Here is a 15,668-nt window from a genome sequence, read left to right as displayed (position 1 = left end):
TATATATTCATATTTCTGTGTCCCTTTCCTTCATGACACATTAAAATTGTAATTTTTTTCTGTGAAGCCAGCATAACCCAGTTATTAACCTCATGCAAAGAACCACTAAAAAGGAAAACTACAAACCAATATCCTTCATGAATATAGGATGCAAAAATATTCAGCAAATGCCAAGCCAATAGAACCCATGAATAAATGAAACAAATAACACACCATAACCAAGTGGGATTCATATGAGGTATGCAAGGATGGTTCAACATTAGAAAAGCAATCAACATAATCCACCACACAAATAAAACAAAAGAAGTACATGATCATATAAATTGATACAGAAAAGGCATTTGATAAAATCCATCATCTATTCCTGATAAAAACTCTCAGCAAAATAGAAATAGAAGATTTATAATATAATAAAGGGAATATACACAAAATAAAGAGCCAACATGATTTTCAATGGACAGAGAGACTCAAATCATTCTCCTTGCAAAGGGGAACCAGACCAGGATGTTTTCAATCACCACTTTTTTTTCAATATTGTATTGAAGTCCTAGCCTGGGCAATAGGGCAAGACAGAGAAGTAAAGCCATCCAAACTGGCAAAGGAGAAGTAAAACTATCTCTTTTTGCAGATGATGTGACCCTATACATAAAAAGCCTGAGAGACTCAGCATTAAGCTATTGGAACTAATTGAAAGATTCAGCAAAGTGGCAGGGTACAATATCAACATACAAAAATCAATTGGATTCCACTACATCAACAATGAGATTGCTGAAAAGGAAATAAGGAAAACAATATCATTTACATTAGCTACCAAGAATATAAAATGCTTGGCAATAAATTTTATCAGGCACACAAAAACCTGTACAAATAAAACTACAAAACACCACTACAAGAAAGTATAAGACACCTACATAAATGGAAGAATATGCCATTTTATGGACAGGAAGACTGAACATTGTGAAAATGTCAGTACTTCCCAAAATAATCTATAGATTCAATGAAATCCTTATCCAAATTCTGTCAACATTCTTTAAAGACACAGGAAACCAATCACTAATTTTATATAGAAAGGAAAGAGAGCTCAAATAGGCAAAGCACTACTGAAGAAGAGAAACAAAATATGAGGTCTCACATTCCCAAATCTCAAAATCTAGTACACAACCACAGTAATCAAAAAAGCCTGATATCAGTACAATGATAGCTTCATAAAGCAGTGGAACTCAATTGAGAATCCACAAATCAATCCACCCACCCATGTACATACAGATCATCTTTGACAAAGGGCCAATACTCATTCAATGGTGAAGAGATAGTCTCTTTAATAAATGATGCTGGTAAAACTGGATATCCATTTGCAGAAAAATGAAACAAGATCCATACTTCACACCATACACAAAAATGAACTCAAGATGTATCAAAGATCTAAATGTAAAAACAAAGCTAGAAAGTTCATCAAAGATAAAAGAGGGTCAAACTTAGAGGGCCTAATTTATGACATAAATGGACTATCAAGCATAACCCAAAATGTGCAAACAGCAGAAAAGAAACTAAATGGCTAGGACCTTCTAAAAATTAATTTTTTATGTGCATCAAAAGACCAAAAGAGTAAAAAGAGAACCTACAGATTAGGAAAAATATTTGGCAATGACATTTCCTACAAGGGATTTATCCTTAAATTTATAGAAAACTTCAACACTCAAAATCAAAAAGACAAACAATCCAATTCAAAAAATAGACAATGAACATGGACAGACATTTCACCAAAGAAGATATTCAGTCAGCCAACAAACATGTGAAGAAATGCTCATAACCATTCACCATTAGAGAGCTTCAAGTAAAAATAACAATGAGATATCATCTCAACCCAGCAATAATAGCAAAGTTCACAAAGCAGAAAACAATGAATAGTCGCAAGTGTGTGGACATATTGGAACTTTCCTACATTGTTGGTGGGACTGGAACTTTCCTACATTGTTGGAGGGACTGTTAAATGGCTTAACCACTGTGGCAAGTGGGATGGAACTTCCTTAAAAAGTTGGAAGTAGAAACACCTTTTGATCCACCAATCTCAGTAATAGGAATATATCCTAAAGAGGTGAAATCTTGGACATGAATAGATATATGCACAGCTCTGTTCATCACAGCACTGTTTACAATGACGAAGAGATGGAAACAACCTAAGTGTCCATCAACAGATGAATGGGTAACCAAATGATGGTACATACACACAATGGTATACTATGCAACATTAAAGAATAATGAAGAATCAGTGAATCACCTCACTATGTGGTGAAGTTGGAAGATATTTTGCCAAGTGAAATATGTAAATCACTAAAGGACATATATAGTTTGAGTCTATTATTATAAAAAGTCAAGGAAAGGTTTACACAGGGAAGAAACTTTTCTTGTTTATCACCAAGGGTGGGAGGAAAGGGGAAAGGAAGGAAAATAGATGGACAATTAACAGACAGATTTGGGTGAAGAGAAAAGTAATATTAGAAAAGCATATGACTAGCATAATGTCACTAAGGAAAGGGAAGACATGGAGATGTATACAAGAGGTACAGACAATAAAGGCTAATGCTATTGCATACAGAATACTGAATATCAGTAACAGCAAACTCTAACATATAGGTGGATACATGAGTAGACATGCAAGAAGATCAGGTATGGTTAGGCAGATGGGAATATACCCACAACCTTACATAGGTTCAGCAAATGATATCACTACACATGTATTTATATATGTTATACAAATGTCCATGTGCAGTTTACATCTAACAGGTGACAAAGTTAGGATAATTTCTTAGCCACAATTCAGCACTTTCAGTGAGTGAGTCACAGGGTCTGTTGACTGAGGACCATGGTTGCGGGAGATACCAAGCTCATTTAGCAAAACATGGTATATAAAAAATGTTTTTCTATACCTTACTTTAGTGAGTAGCAAATGGGATCTTAAAAGCTTGCAAGTGGCCATCTCAATAGTGACTATTGGTCTCTCCTTGTTCAGAGCAAGAAAGAGTGAAGAAAATCAGACACATGGAAAAAGTTAGTCCAAAGGATTAATGAATCATGAAAACATTAGCCTATATGATCCTGACACCAGAAGAAGTAGATGGTGCCCAGGTACCAATGCCAATCACTCAAAAATGAACAAAATATGAATTCCTGTATAAAATGGGAGAGAAATGTGGAATGAAAATTGGTATCATAAAGAAGCCGAGGTTAAAAGGTCTGATAGAGACTGGGTAAACCCCCAAGATTATAGCCCTGAGTTACTCTTCTGGCCTAGAAGTGATCTCACTCCCATGGCTTAACTCTAAGCCAAACAATGGACAGGCCTATGAGCTGAACACCCACACCAGGGAAATGCACTTCTTAGAAAAATCAACCATGGGAGATCAGAAGGGCCACATTTGAACAGGGAGAAATGTAGGGAAGCAGGAAATGTAGGGAAGTAAGCAAGAAGGACACAGGGAAAGGTAACCACATGAAGGGAATGGGAGGAGAGCTGTCATGCTGTGGAGAATGTAACCACTGTCACAAAACAAAATTAATAAATAAATAAAATTGTAATTTTGCATTTTTTTTCCTGTTATGATCTCATTAGTGTTTATCTCCTGGGCTCTGTTTATCTATGGGCTCTGTTGGCACAGAAACTGTATCTATTTTACCCAGTGTATGGTACAGGACTCTACCACTCATCTGTCACTTTATCATACTGTTGTGGTTGTATTTGGCTATGAGGATGGACAATATTATACTGTTATTTCAATTAACTGCAGAGTCATCCATGGTGGACAGGTTTTAGCAGAGTTCCCAGACTAAGGCAGACTGGGAAGAAGGATGGGGCCATTCACTTCTGCAAAATTGGCCAGTGAAAACCTTATGAATAGCAGTGAAATATGAATAGCTCTGAAACATTGTCTGATATGGTGCCAGAAGATGAGCCCCTCAGATCAGAAGGCGATCAAAGTACAATTGGAGAAGAGCTGTCTCCCTAAAGTAGAGTCGACATTAATGACATGGTTGGAATAAAGCTTTTGGGAACTCCATTTGCTGGTGGGATGTGACTCAAAATGGAAGTAAACAGCTGCAAATATTCATTAATAATTAGAGCATGGAATGTAGGAAATATGAATCTAGGAAAATTGGAAGTTGTCAAAAATGAATTGGAAAACATAAATATCAATACCCTACACACTAATGAATTGTAATAGATTAGTATTGGCCATTTTGAATCAGACAATCATATGATATACCACACTGGGAATGATAAAATGAAGAAGAATGGTGTGGCATTAATCACCAAAAAGAACATTGCAAACCAGACAAATTGTGGGATGACATCAAGAATATTATACAAGAAGAAAACAAAAAGTCATTAAAAAGACAGGAAAGGAAGGAAAGACCAAAATGGATGTCAGAAGAGACTCTGAAACTTGCTCTTGAATGAAGAGTAGCTACAGCAAATGGAATAAATGACAAGATAAAAGACGTAAACAGAAGATTCCAAAGAGCAGCTCAGGAAGACAAAGTAAATTATCATAATGAAATGTGCGAAGACCTGGAGTTAGAAAATCAAAAGGGAAGAACAAGCTCAGTATTTCTCAAACAGAAAGAACTGAAGAAAAAAGTCAAACTAGGAGTTGTAATATTGAAGGGTTCTATGGACAAAATATTGAAGGATGCAGCAAGCATCAAAAGAAGATGCAAGGAATACAAAGACTCATTGTACCAAAAAGAATTGGTTGATGTTCATGTATTTCAGGAAATGGAATGTGATCAAGAACCAATGGTATTAAAGGAAGATGTTGAAGCTGTAATGAAAGAACTGGTGAAAAATGAGGCTCCAGGAATTGGTGGAATACCCATTGAGATGTTTAAACAAATGGATGCAGTGCTGAGGCACTTTTTCATCTATGGCAAGTGATATGGAAGACAGCTTCCTGGACAATTAACTAGAAGAAATCCATATTTGTACCCTTTCTAAAGAAAGGTGATCCAACAGAAAGTAGAAATTATCCAATAATATCATTAATATCACACACAAAATTTTACTGAAGATAATTCAAAAAGTTGTAGCAATATTTAGACAGGGCACTTCCAGGTATTCAAGCTGGATTCAGAAGAGGACATGGAATGAGAGAGATCACTGTTGATGTCAGATTGACCTGGTGGAAAGCAAAGAATGCCTGAAATATATTTACTTGTGTTCAGTTGACTATACAAAGGCATTCAACTGTGTGCATGATAACAAATTGTAGATAACACTGCAAACAATGGGAATTCCAGAACACTTAATTGTGCCCATGAGGAACATGTACAGAGACCAGGATGCTATTATTTGAATATAAAGGAGTTACTGCATGGTTTAAAATCAGGCATGGTGTGTGTATGAGCTGCATCCATTCATTATACTTACTCAATCTATATGCTGAGCAAACAATCCAAGAAGCTGGATTATATGAAGAAGAATATGGCTTCAAGATTGGAGGAAGACTCATTAACAACCTGTGATAGACAGATGACACAACCTTGGTTACTGATAGTGAAGATGACTTGAAGCACTTACTGATGAAGGTTAAAGACTGCAGTCTGCAGTATGGATTACACCTCAACATAAAGAAAACAAAATTCCTCACAACTGAACCAATAAGCAGCATCACGATAAATGGAGAAAAGATTGAGGTAGTCAAGGATTTCATTTTATTTCGATATACAATCAACACCCATCAAAGCAGCAGTCAAGAAATCAGATGTCATGCTGCACTGGGCAAATGTGCAAAAGACAGCTTTTGCTGAAAAGTTTTTGTCACAGTGTTGCAGAGCAGAGGTGTCACTTTGAAGACCAAGGTGCACTTCAGTATTCATGTGAAAGCTGGACAATGAATAAGGAAGATCAAAGAATAATTGATGCATATGAATTTTGGTGTTGGCAAAAAATACTGTAGATACAACAGACAACCAGAAGAACAAACAAATCTGTCCTGGAAGAAGGAGAAGTACAGCCAGAATGATTCTTGGAAGTGAGAATGGGCAGACTTTGTCTCACCTACTTTGATCATGTGGTCAGAGGGGACTGTTTTGTGGAGAAGGATATCATGCTTGGTAAAGTAGCGGGTCAGCAGAAAAGAGGAGGACCCTCAGTGATAGGGGTTGACACATTGGCTTCAAGGATTGACCCAAGAATAGCAAGATTGTGAAGATGGTGCAGGACAGGACAGTGTTTTGTTCTATTGTACCCAGGTCACTGTGAATCAGAGCTGACTCCATGACACTTAACAACAACAACAGAGTATATTGTGTACTTGTTAAAAAATTTGAAGATTAAATGGCACCTAACAAAAATGATACTAGGCAGTATCCCGTCTGTTTTATATAGGGTTGCTATGAGTTAGAAGAAACTCATTGGCACCTAACAATAACAAATACAACATTGCATCAAAGAGTACAATGTCTGGCACATACTAGGCACTTAATACTTACTAAGTGAATGGTTGAGCATATAAGAAAATATCCCCTTGTTACATTTTTCCATAAGCCAGAAAAACAATTATAAGTCTAATCATGGGTAAATCTTTCCTGGGTATAAAAAAGATAATTCAATTTCCTTTGCATTTTCTTCAGAGTACCTTCTTGATCTTATCATGGACAAATTCCATCTTCTATCAGTGTATTCTCCAACAATATTGGAGTGTTTGAAATTTTCAGATTATGTTATAACAGTTTCTCTTTGTGTACCATTTATATGCCCTGTGTGTGGAATAACCTCTTTAGTCACTGTGCCCCTACCCCCACTGTGGCCCTCTTATATGATGGTATACCGTGACCTAGCTTTAGCATAACCCCCATAGTCAGCCTTCCCCAATATAAAAAATAATTAACTAAATTATAAGTCTTCTTCCTTAGAGATCATCATTCTGTCCAATTCATAGCCATGAACTTAATATTTATTTAAAGAATTTATTACACAGTTGCCATTATTTGTTGATATGTTCTCTCTCTTTCTCCCCTGGTCTATAGTCTCCTCATGAGAATAGAAACTACCCTTTTCATATTCCAAACACACTGTTAGGCAACAGAAAATATGCTTAACAGAAAATGCCTGAATCATACAGATATGATTAAGTAAATGTGCTTAAAAACATTTTTAAAATTGCTTATACTTCATTATTTTCTTTTTAAAAGAATTGTAGCAGTGCTAAAAAAAAATGTGTAAGTTGGGCCTTATGTCTCAAGTCATGAGTGCTAGGCTCTAGTCTCAGCTATACTACTTGTTACTTTATTTTGTTTTGTTTTGTTTTTTAAATGAAATGTACTTTATTTTGACTGAGTTACTCGAGGAGTGATTAAATATGTGCAGTCTTTTCATTAATTATCCTTTATTTTCACTTATTTTATCTTCTTTTGACATTTTATGGAATTTAGTTAAGTGAATAATTAGACACAAGCATTGTTTTGGGCATATTTGCCTTTGGTATTTGTTCTTCTTTCTGCCTTAATATATCTATTCTCTATTGATTTGGTCCATTTATAATATTTAATAGACATCTAGGCCTAAAAAGAGGATCATCAAAATAGAGGGAGGCCCTCAAGGAGGTGGATTGACACAGTGACTGCAACAATGGGCTAAAACATAGCAACAATTGAGGATGGCACAGAAAGGAGCAGTATTTTGTTCTGTTGTATGTAGGGTCACTCAGAGTCAGAACTGACTCTATGGCACCTACTGACAACAACAGCACTATGCAGAGATTGTTAAGTATGCACCAGTAAGTGAGCACAGACATAAACAAGCTTTTTTTCCCATTCTTTCAAGGTTTTAAACAGTGAAAACATATACCATTTAAAAATAGACCACTACATTGTAGAAAATAAACATTTTTGCTTCTCAAACTGAATAGTGTTCAAATTCCTGTGTTTACAAGAACTCTTCTTTTTCAAAGGAGCTTTGTTGGTAAGACATTTGGCTGCTAACTACAAGGTTAGCATTACAAACCCACCAATCTACTTCTGTTAATGCATACTGCCTTGGAAACACAATAGGGCTCATTAGAAGTTAGAATTGACTATATGGCAGTGGCATTTTTTTTTTTTTTTCATTCTTTTTGTTCAGGAATATTAAATACTGTGATTATTGAGGATTAAAAAATGCTCAATATTTTCCTATCAGTAAGTTTAAATATGTTGTTGTTGTTATACTGTCAACTAAATAAATATCTCTAACTACCAATGCTTGTTCCAAATATCTCTAACTACCAATGCTTGTTCCAAAAATGTGGAACAAGCATTGGTAGTTAGAGATAACTACCAATTTCAATAAAATTAGTTTAAATACCCTATCCTTTTCATTGATGCATAAAATGTTCTTTGCTTGTTAACAAACCCTTTATTCCAGAGAAGTATTGCCTACTTCAAGAAATTCAAGGAACATTATTATCTAGTCCCACTACTTTACTTTTTTGTTAGTTTATTGAATTCAGCCTCACAATTTTTATGTTCATGTTCTACCCTGGTCAGAGACTTTGACCTCTTTAATATTTATTTATATTCCTATGCAACTGAAACTTTTTTCTCACTTTTGTTTCTTTTCCTTTTCTTTTGAACATGCTGCAGTAGCTAACATATTATGGAGAGAAGAAGGTATTTAATTCACTTATTTTTCTATTTTATTGTGATCATTTTGTTTAATTTTTTATAGATTTGTTGACAGTATTAATAATTGCAGTTTCTCTTTATTTTGATTCAATATTTTTATTTGACTATATTTCAATATTCTCTAAATCTGCTACCATGATAAATACTTATCACTCTTGATTTGTTATTGATATATAACCAGGAAGTTACACTGTTATGTTATAATATATCAAAATGTGTTTAAGAGTATAAAATTAAGTCAAACAAATAAAACAATATTGGTTAAGCATAATTTACCTGATTTAGCTCACAATAAGAATATGCATACTGTTGCCTTATCAATGAATATAATAACTTATTTAGGAAAATTGGCTACAACCTTGAAGGACCAGAATTCAGATCTAGCCTCTGTCACTATGAAACCAAAGGCAAAGAAGTGAGCCTTTGGTTATCACAATTTTCTTATCTCAAATATAAGGATAATTGTTAATGCTCAATAGGGTTGTTATTGGTTCTTTAAAAGGAATCAGCAATCAATAAATGGTATCCACTGTCATTGAGATGTATTACCTGAAATTATGGCTCAATATTATTTTCTTCTTTGACAAATTGTAAATTGGGGAGATCCATGAATGGTCTGGCTCTGGGTTCACTTTCCTACTGTGCTCCCACCAATAAAAATATCTAGCCCAAATGCCTTCCTCATCAGGAGACAAGGTGCAGATTGCCCAATCACTTCCTCTCACTGGAACCAGGTGTCATCCCATCCTCCTGATACTGCAAACTTGCATCTCACAGCCCTGGTTGTTCACTGCATCCCTTAACAAAAAAGGTAATCTCTAAGTAGTCAGATATCAGGTACCACAGATATGGCTTTGTTGCTTAACAACTGTGAAATCGGTTAAATTATTTTACTTGAATGATCCAGACATGCTGAAAACGGTATGAACTGGGACTTAAATCTCAAGTCATGAATACTGGACTTCGGTTCCATTATTCAAATACAGTTGGCACTCATTGTGAATCTGTGATATGTAAATCTTCTTATAGTATGTAGATCCTTCCATATATATATATATATATATATATATATATATATATATACACACATATATATATATATATATATTTATCAATAACCACTATAAATATAATTGATTTATAATAATTATTAATGTCCAATAATAACATAAGATATCTGGTGGTGGTTAAAACATAAACATAACCACTTGGCAGTGGTTCAAACCCTTAGCAGCTAACCAGAAGTTGACAGTTCAAACTACCAACTAATCCATGGGAGAAAAAAATGGCAGTCTGCTTCCATAAAGATTTACAGCCTTGGAAACGTTATGGGACAATGCTATTCTGTCCTTTAGGTGATTATAAGTTGGAGTCGATTCAGTGGCAGTGAGTTTGGGTAGATTAATGATAATATAATAATATTGGTCAGACCACTTTCAAAATTGTAATAACTTAGGGATTAATTGAGATCATGCTTTGAGATTCATTATATGAAACTATCTTTTATCTATTTAAAATTTCCTTCTATTAATTTTGGGTATTTCTGACTCTCATTAATTGTTCTTTGTCAATTAGTGGTCATGTTCTTTATGGTTTTGTTTGACACAGAATACATGATTGAAAAATAGTAGCTATTTAGAACATTTTGCCAGTAATATCAAGATAGATACAAGGAATGTCTTTGGGTAAATATTTCAAAGCTTTTTCATCATGCATGCTTATTATCATTATTTGTAATGTCATACATTAAAAAAAAAAATATATATATATATATATATATAGTCATAAATTCAAGAGCATGACATATTTCATTTTGATTTGTAGGTCTATTAATTATTTTCATAATGTTGCAATTATTCACAAGGCTTTGCAATTAGAATTGACTGCAATAATGGTGACCAGAGATCATGAACAGCTATAGGGATCACTGAACTTCAGTATTTGTACAACTGCATCATTAAAACAACTTAAATATTAGCTAATGAAATTTGCTATATCAAATTTTAACCTCAATTTCTAAAACTTAGATTTATAACAAATATGAAGTACTGATTCCTGAGATCCATTTCTGTTCCCACTATCCCCCCCCCAAAAAAAAATCAACTGTCATCAAGTCAGTTTTGACTGTTTGCTTGCCTGTTTACCATGGCTAAGGGAAATATATCTGAAATATAACTGACTTTAGAATTTAGGCACTTTATGCTCAATAATAGAAAGATAACTGAAAATGATAATACCTCTTGTAATATCATTTTACTTATGTGCAGGTGGTAAAATATAAAATTTACCTTAACTGAAAATGATTTTTTAAACATTAATATAGAGTCTAGCTTAGCCAGGAGTTTATAATCTATATCAATTTCACTGAATTTAACATAAGTAGTTTTACCAAAACCCTGAACATTTAAATTTGCAACAGAGGGTCTTCTAGTTTTCTTTCATTTCTTCCTTTGCTCCTCATCCTTATAGCTTACAATAGTGTAGAAAATTATCTTGAGAATAAATGCCCCAATCAACTGTTGACAAATATTTTGAAGAGTCTATTGTAAGTAAAGTATTTTGATAGTATTGAAAATACAAAAATAAATAAGATCTACTATGTAAAAGAAACTTTCAATCTGGTAAGATAAAGGCTAAATAATTCTAACAAAGGACTAATTTTACAACAGGATATTTAAAATGCTTAAAGATATTTAGTATGATTGGTTTTCTGCTATAGTATTATAATATTGTACCTAAATATAAACTAAAATAATTTTTTAATATTTGGTTAGTGGCAAATGACTTCAGAAGAATTCAATTTTAATAAAATGGCTTGGGATCACAGAAACATCTAAAAGTAAAATGAGTTTAAACAATTTTATTGACTGTGGAAATGCTCAGAACTATAAATATATTAATTTTATTTTTCTAGGAGAGCAGTGGACTACATCAGCATATAACATGACATTTCCTAAATTTATTAGAACATGAAATTATGTAGGTGTCTACCTGTAAGATCAATATCAAATAAACTATAATTTGAGAACTACTGAAATGATATGACTGAATGAATGACTATCCACCCAGGAAGTTGGTAATATCTAACCACTATATTTTCACTCATGGCAACCCAAAACTATCAGAGTAGAATTGTGTACCATAGGGTTCTCAATGACACACTTTCTGGAAGTAAATCACCAGTCTTTTCTTCTGAGATGCCTTTGAGTAGATTAGACCCTCTAATCTTTTTGTAAGCTAGTGTGAGTGTTGACTATTCATGTTACATATGTGTGTGTATGTATGTGTGTGTGTGGATTTAATATATTTTTTATATTGGTTAAAATAATATCTACATCATATATATAATAATTATATATATTATTCAAACTAATACAAACTATAAAGCAAATATACATTTTTTATATAAAACTCTAACCAATATAAACTATAAAGCAAATAACTTTTCTATTGTATTATAAAATTTTGTAATAATTAAGCATGAAATTAATCATGTATATTTGCACTCAGTCTTTTCATTTTATCTATTGAATTTCAGGAGATTGTACACTTACTCAAAAGAACTGAATTTATATAATATCATTCTGGGAAAAAAAATAGTGGTTAGATATTAAAAACTTCCTGGATTGATAGTATCTAATACAGAATTTGACACATCACTACTGTAACTTTCTTCTAAGAATGAAAGAATATGTATGTCTTATTTTAGTTGAACATAATATAAAGACTTCAATGAGGTACAATGGTTTTATTATGCTCTGTAAGTGAAGCCCCAAAGACAGAGATACAAAGAACGATAAAATTCATGAACTAAAAATCTATCTCTTTTGAGTTATTCAGAGTGAGAAATTCAATGTAGACCATCTATTCTTGTCTTTAATTCCTTTAGTTAAATAAATGGAGAGAATTATTTTTGTATTTCAAAAAAAGATAAGATTAGGACCACTCTGAAGTTAAAAGGTCAGTATTATCCAATAAGATAGTTTGTTTAACCTCCAAAATGTATCATATAACCTTTCATTGTTTATCAAATCATTACATCCTGGAGCTACAATTTACCATTGACTGTCACATAAATGCTAAATTGAATGGCAATTTAAGCCAGAGGAAGAAAATCCTGTTCCTGTGAAATCCCTTTTATGATTGACTTCTGTAGGTACCAGTAACTAAAAATTAACCAAAATTTTATGTCAATACAAAATTGATCAAATTTAATTATATTAATACTCTATCCTATTGTGCATGAACAATTTCCACCAAAGGTTTGAGACTGAAATTATATTTGTATTTTTCTCAGGCCATTAAGTGCATTAAAAGGTGTAGGATTGATTATAAAATCCTCTGGAAATTATTTATCTCTTACAAAACTGCAAGCATTTTATGCTTATGTCTCTCTTATCTGTGTAGATAGGAAAAACAAAGAGAAAGCTCACATGGAATAAACAAATTATGGACCACTTTCCAGAGCCATTATGCTCTGTCAGAATAACAATGGGCTAGGAAGAGAAAGTTCATGTGTCTGTTTTCAATATAAGACAAAAATACACATTCCCAATCTTTGTTATGACTGGAGAAATGAGAGCTTTCACTGAAACTCAAGAAAATTTGTCCTTCGGTTATACAAATGATCAATGTACTCTGCAATTTGAGTCTATCCAGGGGTGCTCCAGAAAAGAAGCTTGGCAAAGTGCTTCAGAAAAAAGAAGGAAAAAAAAAACAAAAACAGAGCACATTTTTGTTCTGGCATGCACCGATTCAACAACTGGTTCAATTTTTAACACAAGGAAGAAGTAAAGAGAATTGTAATTGAACCATACACCAGAAAAGCAATTATACAGTTTTTGGAACTCAAACTCTCAAATATTATTGAGACTCAAAGAGCTTATGTTATTTCTATCTGTTCATATTTACAATAATAGAAATTAAAAGTGAGATTTTCTTGAAATATGTATTTATTAATTCAATGAAAATAATCATAATCCCATCACATAAAGCCATAGATAACACATCACTTATTTTTAAAAAGCTATATTCCCAAATAAAGAAAGTTACATTGTTTTATATTTAACAAAGCCCTTTAATGTGTGGCTTAAAAGAAGGTCCTGAATCCTTATATCTGTTTTTACATTCAATTGTTGTGATGCCACACATAACATAGCTTTGGGAAACTACACTTTATACTTGTGAGAGAATGAGAGAAAAAGAAAAAAAAAAAAAAAAAGCCAAAGGCATTTAGTATAACTATGAAAAGAGTTTTGACCTTGGAGACCCTTTGAAAGGAAGATATATGAACTACTTTACTAGAAGGTCAAGTTGATCTCCTAACAGGCTCACAGAGTCTAGTGAAATAGGATAAACTTTGATATCATAGCAAAGTGAAGCTTTGCAGTAGGTCTCATGGTGTAGATTGAGAGAAAAAAGAACACTTATTAAATTCTCATAATGCATCATTTTGCTCTGTCCTTCTACACTGGCATTTCATAAGAGACATAACCCATAAGAACAACAGTTCTAATTTCTAGAAATCATACTATTTGGCAGACATTCAGGTTAACGTCTTGCCTTCTCAATCTCATTAATTCTTATAGCTGTAGTACAGAAATATACTTATTACCTGCTAGTTCAAGGTAAGAAAATTAAGGCAGAGAGATGTTAATTAATTTTCCCATTGTAAAACAGATGGTATAGCCATGCTTTGCTCTGAGCTATTTAACCCCAGAGAATGGAACTTATTTTTCTTTGCCATATTCCTTAAAAAATAAAAAAATAAAAAAGTGAAAAAAGCTATGACAGAAACATTTAGTATTTATAATTAACATAAGGGAACATGCTAATGCTTTCTCTACACATAAAGCTAGTTAATATCTCAAATGAAAATTTGCATATATCTTTAATTTCCAACATCCCCATAAACAGGGAATTGATAATATTCTTTACCTGGTATATTTATAGTAAATGTAGTTATATATGTAAATGTATATACACATATATTTATTTATTTACATATCAATATATATTTATATTTATTTATTTATATTATATATTTATACATATACATATATATATATATACATACATTTATGCAAAAATTAAAGGAGCAAATGGAGCAAATGTAAAAAGAACCTATTCACTTTGTAAATTACTGAAATCTAAATAAAACTATTGAGGAACAAAATATATCTCACAAAACAAAAGGCTAGATATTTATTTTTATAAATGGGGAGAAGAACTCACATAGAGCTCAAAAGCTACAGGCAAAGTTTTGTTTTATAAAAAGAGTGATAAATGCATTGGTGTTTGTTTTATAATTGTTATTTTATCTCATGTGTGTATATTTTTTTTTAGCGTATACAAATTCAACAGTTTCTACATATACAATTTAGGAATATTGATTACATTCTTTGAGTTGCACAACTATTCTCATTCTCCTTTTCTTTTCATTCTTTGTGTGTGTTTGTTTGGGTGTGTATTCCCTACCAATCCCTGGTAAACATCAAAAAATATTTTTTGTGAAATTATTTGATTGACATTTTATAATAGCAATTTCATACAATATTTGTCCATTTGTGATTGACTAATTTCACTCCCCTTAATATCCTCTAAGTTCACCCACCTTATGAGATGTTTCACAAATTCATCATTGTTCTGTAATGTTACTTAGATTTACAGTGTGTATATGCTACATAGTCTGTTGAACCATTCCTCCATTGATGGGCATATAAGTTGTTCCTATCTTCACACTATTGTGAATAGTGCTACAATGAACATGGGTGAGCATACATCTATTCATGTCAAGCCTCTTATATCTCTAGGATAAATACTTAACAGTACAATTGCTGGATCATATGTAGCATAGTGTCTAAGGCACTTGACTGCTAACCAGAAGGCTGGCAGTTCAAACTCACCAGCCACTCCTTGGAAGAAAGGTTGGGCATTCCTACTTCCGTAGTGATACTGCCTCAGAAACCCAAGGAGGGGTCGCTATGAGTCGGGACCGACTCGATGGC

General features: G+C 33.0%; 1 protein-coding gene across 1 annotated transcript in view; it reads left to right on the top strand.

The window, feature by feature from the left end:
• The window catches only part of FSTL5 (follistatin like 5), an 813,440-nt gene that overhangs the window by 616,321 nt on the left and 181,451 nt on the right, over positions 1 to 15,668 (top strand). Inside the window, exon 9 of the mRNA XM_007955717.1 lies at positions 8,620 to 8,646. Within this exon, the coding sequence (XP_007953908.1) occupies positions 8,620 to 8,646 (27 nt within the window). The remainder of the gene's footprint in view (positions 1 to 8,619; positions 8,647 to 15,668) is intronic.

Source organism: Orycteropus afer, unplaced genomic scaffold (genome assembly GCF_000298275.1).
Source record: "Orycteropus afer afer isolate SDZICR_OR568_19922 unplaced genomic scaffold, OryAfe1.0 scaffold00535, whole genome shotgun sequence".
Lineage (NCBI taxonomy): Eukaryota > Metazoa > Chordata > Mammalia > Tubulidentata > Orycteropodidae > Orycteropus > Orycteropus afer.
Note: the sequence above shows the minus strand (reverse complement) of the source record. Positions and strands in the feature narration are given on the sequence as shown.